The sequence below is a fragment of the Tupaia chinensis genome, unplaced genomic scaffold, assembly GCF_000334495.1.
Source record: "Tupaia chinensis unplaced genomic scaffold, TupChi_1.0 Scaffold000316_1, whole genome shotgun sequence".
NCBI classification, from domain to species: Eukaryota; Metazoa; Chordata; class Mammalia; order Scandentia; family Tupaiidae; genus Tupaia; species Tupaia belangeri.
The window spans coordinates 6670979-6677626 of NW_006159809.1; the positions used below are offsets into that span (position 1 = coordinate 6670979).

Sequence of the window (6648 nt, forward strand, 5' to 3'; positions counted from 1 at the left end):
AGCTAGTTCTCTGCATTAGAAAGGAAGATGAGATTTACTCTAGATGGGATTACCACCAAGGGATACACCTTGCCCAGGGTATGACTAATCCCTTATAGATTTGTTAACTGCTTCTCATTGTCTGTAACCTGGCAACTAATCCATGAAGTGTCATGAAACATACATGTGTAATGTCTCCTTGTACTATAAGTAAAGACGTCCAGTTCATCTGGGCGGCACAGGTTGCTTGGGCTATCTAGGCTCAGGCTGCCTGTGTCCATTTCCACTCTATCCTTTTGTCTCATCTTTTCTGCTTCTTCCATAATAGCGCTAAGCCCTGGGGCGGACGCCGACAGCCCTCCAAGGCCTGGTACCTCCAGTCATGTAATGTCCCCACAAGGTCACCTCTTTCCCAGGGCCTCCCACCCCTGGCCCCTTCAGTGACAGCCTAGCTGGGCTCCCACCTCCCATCTCCCCCAACCCATGCAGCCCCCTCAGCACCCAAGATGCCCTCCTCCCACTCCTGGGCTGCTCACCCTCCTCTGAGCCCACCTCTCTCCCAGCACCCTGGACAGTCACCAGAATCACGTTTGGACAGCCCTGCAGGAGAGGCGCTGGGAGCGTGCTCTCCCCCCTGCCCTGCGCCGGAAGCAGGGCCGCTCCCCGCTCCCATCTGGCTCTAGCACAGGCCCCGCACGTGGTCAGGCTCACACCGCACTGACGAAGACGGAAGATGAGCAGAAGCGGGCTCTGTCCTGCCGCTCCTGCGGTTTTTCCCGTCCTTCTGTCTCCTACATCAGAGGAGGGTCCCCAGGATTGTTCTCGTCCCCGCTCTTCTCTTCCCAGTGTGCAGGACCAGACTGCGAGCCTCGCATGGTCAGGACACAAAGGAGACCAGCCCACAAGCGGGTAGGCCCGGAGCCTCGCAGGTCGGCGCAGGGGCGCGTCACGGGCGTCCGCACCTTCAGGACCAGTCTTCACTCACCAGGCGGTCGGCGATCCTGAGCAGCTGGTTCTGGGTCTCGATTCTGTGGCTGATGTCCTCCCAGTAGGATGACAGCACCACCACGGGCTTCACGTTGCCCCAGGGCAGGTAGTAGTAGTGGCACCCTGAGAGGGGCAGGGGGTTGAGCACCAAGCAGGAGCGAAGGGGACAGGGTGCCACTGAGCTCAGGCCTGCTGGGCCCCACAGGGAGAGAGCCAGCACCGCTGGGAGGGGCCAGCCACAGCTCTTATAGGGGCTCCTTAGCACATCAGAATGGCGGGGCCTCCAGAACGACTCAGGGAAGTCCAGCCATACTCCCCAACCTCCGAACTGAGCTCCACGGGCTCCATGCAGTGACCAAAATGGGCCAGGACCAATGCCAAGCACAGCTCGTGCAGGAGCCACATCTGTGGACACTGCTGGCAGGACCCCCAGGGGGAAAGCAGGGGGAGGCAGCACAGGGAGCTGCCTCAGTGGCTCCCCACAGAGGCAGGAGGGAGGCTGAAGCCCTGTCCCGAGGATGGGTCCCGGCGGGGGCCTCACCATCAAATACTGCGCGACTGTACTGGGTGGTGGAGGCCAGGGGCAGGCAGGTGGTGTCGAACTTGTTCCCGTAGTTGCCGATGCTGACCTCGAACTGGATGGCGTCGTCCACGTCCTGCAGCATGGAGGCCGAGTAGAAGGCGGCGAAGAGGGAGTACTTGCGCCTCCGGAGGTACTTCTGAGGGCAGAGGGCGCCAGCCAGAGGGTCAGGGAGACAGCCCTGCAGAGGGGTCTCACCTCTGCCTCGCCGTCCCTGCCACCCAGTAACTATCTAACCGTGGCAGATAGTCCCGCAGAGAAACGGCGTCCATGTTCAGGCCTGTGCATCTGGCCGTGTCCCCTACTGAGACCTGCTCCTCCCAGGGCATGCCGCTCCATAATCCAAACCAGCGGCCAGGGCGCCCCGCGTCAGTCACCGAGCAGTGTCTCCACGGTGCCCCGCAGGGACACTGGGAGGCCTGAGGCTCTGCGCCACCAGCCAGCTCTACAGTCCACACAGGCCGCCAGGTCCCTGGGAGAGCAGAATCTCATGGTCTCCACTGGCCAGTGGGCACAGGGCTGAGGGATGGTGGGCAGCCTATTGAATATCAGTCCTGCTTCAAGCCAAGATGGTTTTACAACCCCCTCCGTGGGAGGCAGAGAAGAGGTGATACCAGCCGACGCTCTCACCTGCTTATGCATACATGTATCAATTCGCTTCAGTCTCATGACAATCTTACGAGCTACACGTAATTATTACCCCACACACACTGTACGGGCAGGAAAACTGAGACAGCTTGTAAGTGGTAGAGCCGCATTCAAACCAGAGCCATCCCACGGCGGTGTCTAAAATCTCCACCCGAGTGTGAGCCGCACACAACTGCCTCCTAGACACACGGCCCAGCCCCACTGTTCACTACTCCACTATCTCGGGGCCCCCGGGTCCTCATCTATAAATGGGGACAGCAGCAGTGGCCACTTCAGGGGATGCCGAGGGACTCAGGACATCAGGGGCCTCAGCACAGCGTCTGACTGAGGGCAGAGCTTAATTGACTCACTTCTTACTTTACTGCAACAAAACAACAGCTCCTGCTGCAGACCTGTAACACGTGGTGTGTCTTCTCTGAGCCTCTCAACACTGCTCCAGGGAGCCAAGGTCAGTCTTTACAGCCCAGACAAGGCCCGGAGAGGTGAAGGCACCGTGACTGGGGGGCAGAGCTAGGTCTCCCTCCGCCATGACACTTAGGCCAGTCTCAACTTGGCCATCCCTCCCTCCCCACTTTGGACACCCCCACCCCCTTAAGAGCCATGCCCCTGCCTCACCTCCACCCGGAGGATGTCGTCCGCAGGGAGGTCCTCCACCTTCTGCTCACTGTGCTCCACCAGCTTGGTCTCCAGGGACAGGAGCACCCGGCCTCGGTAGGCCACGCCTTCGCCCTTCAAGGGAAGGTCAGGTCACCGGAAGGAGAGGACAGAGGGAGGGGAAGGGAATGTCCGTGATGTGGCCCTGAGGGAGCTCATCTCCCGGGCACCTGAGCTGACTCCTCACTCTGCGTGGGCCAAGTATGGCCCAGCGAGGTCAGGACAGGATAAGCTACCCAGAGGGCCAGGGCCAAGCTTGAGCCCAGCCCTAGGGGAGATGAAACCTGAGAGAAAGGGGCCTGGCTGCCTCAGGGACCAGCAACCTGATGGTCAGACTGGCCCTGAGGGAGGGACAGAGTTAAGGGCAACAGGAGAGAAGGGGCCAGGAGGCGGGGTGGAAGGAGTTTCGATGCCTGGCCCTGGGGCTGCTCAGGCCTCATCAGGCCACTGGCATAAAGACTGGGCCTGAGGTGGACGGGGCCAGGCTGGAAGTCCACCCGCAGACCTGGGCACGTGCCTGTCCTGCCCTCCCCGGGGCTCCAGCTGGCTCACCTTGCCCGTGTTGAGCTCTGCGTAGGGGTCCGGGAAGCCCGTGAACTCCCGGGGGCTACCGTAGAGGTTGACGTAGCAAGGCCCAAAAGTGGGGAGGAAGCCCAGATGGTCGTCCACTGGGGGACACAAGCAGGGGTCAGAGGGGCTGGTCCAGCAGGGCCTGCTAGTCCTCTGCCCAGCCAGCTTCAGACCTCAGCCCATTCCCGGGCCTCGGCCCCCCACACCAGACCCTGCACGCCTACGAAGTACAGCAGCACTCGCTAGCGCTTGTGAGCTCCCACGGCCCCTTCAGTCCTCGCCTCTGTGCTCAGACGTGTATCTTTCTTGTTTTTATTAGTTCCGTTTTACAGATGAGGAAACTGAGGCTCAGCGATGCCAAGGAACACAGGAGTAGGGAGTGGCCGGGACAACACGGTGCACTCAAAGCCCATGCACTCAGGTGGCACACAGCTGGGCTCAGGGCCCTGTACTGCCTGCACCCTCCCCAGGCCCCGGCGGGCACTCTCCACCCTGCATTTCCATCAGGCCTTCAGGCCCTGCAGCCAGTGGGCAGGCCTGAAGGAGGTCCCAAAGCCTGGTGACCTGAAAAGCCATCTCCCAGGGGCCAGCAAGGGGCTCTCATAGGTGTTCCCACAGCACAGCCCCCGGCACATGCCTGTCCTGGCAGCCTAGACTCATCCCAGGGGCACCCCTCATCCCACACACATCGTGCAGAGAACTGTTCTCCATGGAGCAGGTCGGGGAGAGGCAGGGAACAGCAGCACTAATGTTCTGGAAAGTCTTTCTCTACATCGCCTCTGTCCTTCGGGAGAATCTTTTGTCAAAGTCCTTTTTAAGCTCGCAGCAGTCTCCCAGAACGGGACTTTACTGACTGTTCTCTAAACGGGTGTCCCTTCAGAGGAGGGGAAAAGGGCATTTCCGGAATGCCAAAGGTACAGGTATGGCCTAAGGGACTCACAGGAGGGCTGCCTAGACAGGCGCAAAATAATGGCCCCCAGCAAAGCTGTGCTGGAGCCACACCTGAAGTTGGGTACTGTGCGTCTGTGACAGGGTGAGGCTGGAGCCATTCCTCCCCCACCAGCTGGGCCAGGGCCACCTGCATCCTCTGATACTGTTCCTTGTCCAGACCCCACGCAAAGGGAGCTCTGGCTGTGGGCACAGAGGTGGGAGGCTCAGGCCGACGGACCCACACGTGTTTTCCTAGTTATTCCTGTCAGAGCTTTGAACTCCCCCGGCCTCCTCCTGCTCCCTCAGACACCTCACACGCCCCCACCCTACTGCAGGCCCCCAGGCCTGCCCCAGCCCCTCACTGCCAGACAGAGAGGTCCCCCTGGAACATCAGCCCAAGCCCAGCAGCTTTGGAGAGCACTTGGGAGGGTGGGAGGAAACTGCCCTGAGAGCAGGCCAAGCAATTTACATATGCAGCGCAGCATGATGGAGAGGTAACAGCCAAGGCAAGCTCTGGGACGGAGGGGTCCCACTTCAGGCCAAACAGGAAATTCCCCTCTCCTCTTCTGCACCGTCTCCCCTCCAACAAACCCCATGCCCCGCTCCCCTCCTGCCCCACGGTGACAGCAACGTACGGTCTGTGGCTGGAGAAGGCTTGACCACACCTGCAGGCTCCTCTGAGGCGTAAAGAAATGGAAAAGGGATTAGGATGGGCCTGGCTGGAAGGAGGAAGGGTTATGTGAACCCCGCTATGGATGAAGAGCCGGCAGGCAGACAGATGTTCAGACAGCTCCCGGGTGCGAGACAGATGTGGCCCCAGCCCAGCTGTGAACGGATCACAGATTAAGCCACCCCTGGTGCCCAAGCAGATACAGACCCCAGCCCCACCACAGCCCCGTCCCTTTCCGCCTGATCTGCACCAACGTCTGTGTGCTGTTTGCTGATTGAGACTGGACTCAAACTCGACTCAATACATTCAAGAAATAACACCAAAAAAAGGAAATGCGCTTTGCCATATAATAGCCAGATAAGTGAAGAAAACAAAGTATAGACACAAAGAAAGAGTGGGAGAAACACACACAAAAAAAGCCAGAGCTGGACTGCCAGGCACACCCAGTGCCCCAACCCGGATGGCAGGTTGGTGCGGCTGAGCGGGCTGACAGCCGCATTCCAAGGCCCAACATCTCCACCTAGTGGTCATCCACGGTATTGCCAGCGAGGGCGCCGTGTTGCATTTTCACAAGGGGCACGCAATGAGATCTGGCTTCTGGCACCTGCCGCTTCCGGCGAAGCCTAGAGACAGACGCGTCCATTAAGCTGAAGGCTCTGCACACTTGGCATAACCCTCCGTGCTGGTAAGTGACGTCGAGAAATAAGAGAGTCAAGGAAGAAAATCCTTTGGCAAGCTTCTGGGCTCCAGGAATCCGTCCCTCACTTCTAGGCAGGTATAAGATCCCCCAAGATAGGGATCCCACCCCCTACCCGAAGCTCCTCCCACCGTGCTCTCTGACCTTTCCTTTCTCCTTCACCAGCAAAGTAATACCCAGTCTGAGGTCACAACCAAGCCTGGGGACTTGGCGGTGAACTTGCTGATTATTTTTATTTGTTGTTCGCCTATTGTTCTCCTCTGAAAAAAAAATACCTATTTTTTTGTAGCTCCATGACTATAGTTAGGAGCCTAGAGTTGGAGAAAATATTGTGAAGGAAAAAAGCAGAGGTACGGAAAGGGAAAGACAGGAATTAGAGGTCTGGAGATAAGGACAGGCCTCCAGGAGGGCGAGCCCCGCCCCTCAGCCCTCTGCAGCCTGGCCTCAGCTACCAGCGCCTGCTGGCAGAAGTCAGGGCTGCAGAAATCGCCATGCGTGGCCATTTTCATATGCACAAGAATAGGTTTGCATCCATGGGAGAGCCCAGCCTGGGGTGTTTCTTGCAACTGCAAGGGGACCAACTCAGCAAGCTACAGCCCTGGGGAGGGCAGTGGCAGGGACAAGTCATCTTCTTTTTTCTTTTTCAGAGGTTTTTACTATAGGGCACGTGTGCTTGCCAGAAAAAGAGAGACAGAGAGACAGAAAGCGAGAAATCCCTTCTCCTCCATTCTCCTCTCGGGATCTTGGGCACACACACACACGCGTCCGGTGTGAGTTCAAGCCACCGGATCCAGGATTTGAACCGCGGTCGACTACGCGGGAGTCCAGCGACTTAGCCATTATGCCAACTGCTGGTCCCCAAGAGTCCATCTTCTCCCGGCCTCTGGTGGCCAGGAGCACCTAGTGGCTGCGACAAAGGCCGGCCCCCACGCC

At 58.8% G+C, this 6648-nt stretch overlaps 1 protein-coding gene across 1 annotated transcript in view; it reads right to left on the bottom strand.

Annotated features, from left to right (window-relative positions):
• Positions 1-6648, bottom strand: part of DYSF (dysferlin) — a gene marked incomplete in the record, with an annotated part of 243950 nt that overhangs the window by 145213 nt on the left and 92089 nt on the right. The window contains 5 exon segments of the mRNA XM_027772968.1: positions 965-1089; positions 1508-1685; positions 2810-2923; positions 3401-3516; positions 4984-5025. Coding sequence (XP_027628769.1) covers positions 965-1089; positions 1508-1685; positions 2810-2923; positions 3401-3516; positions 4984-5025 — 575 coding nt within the window.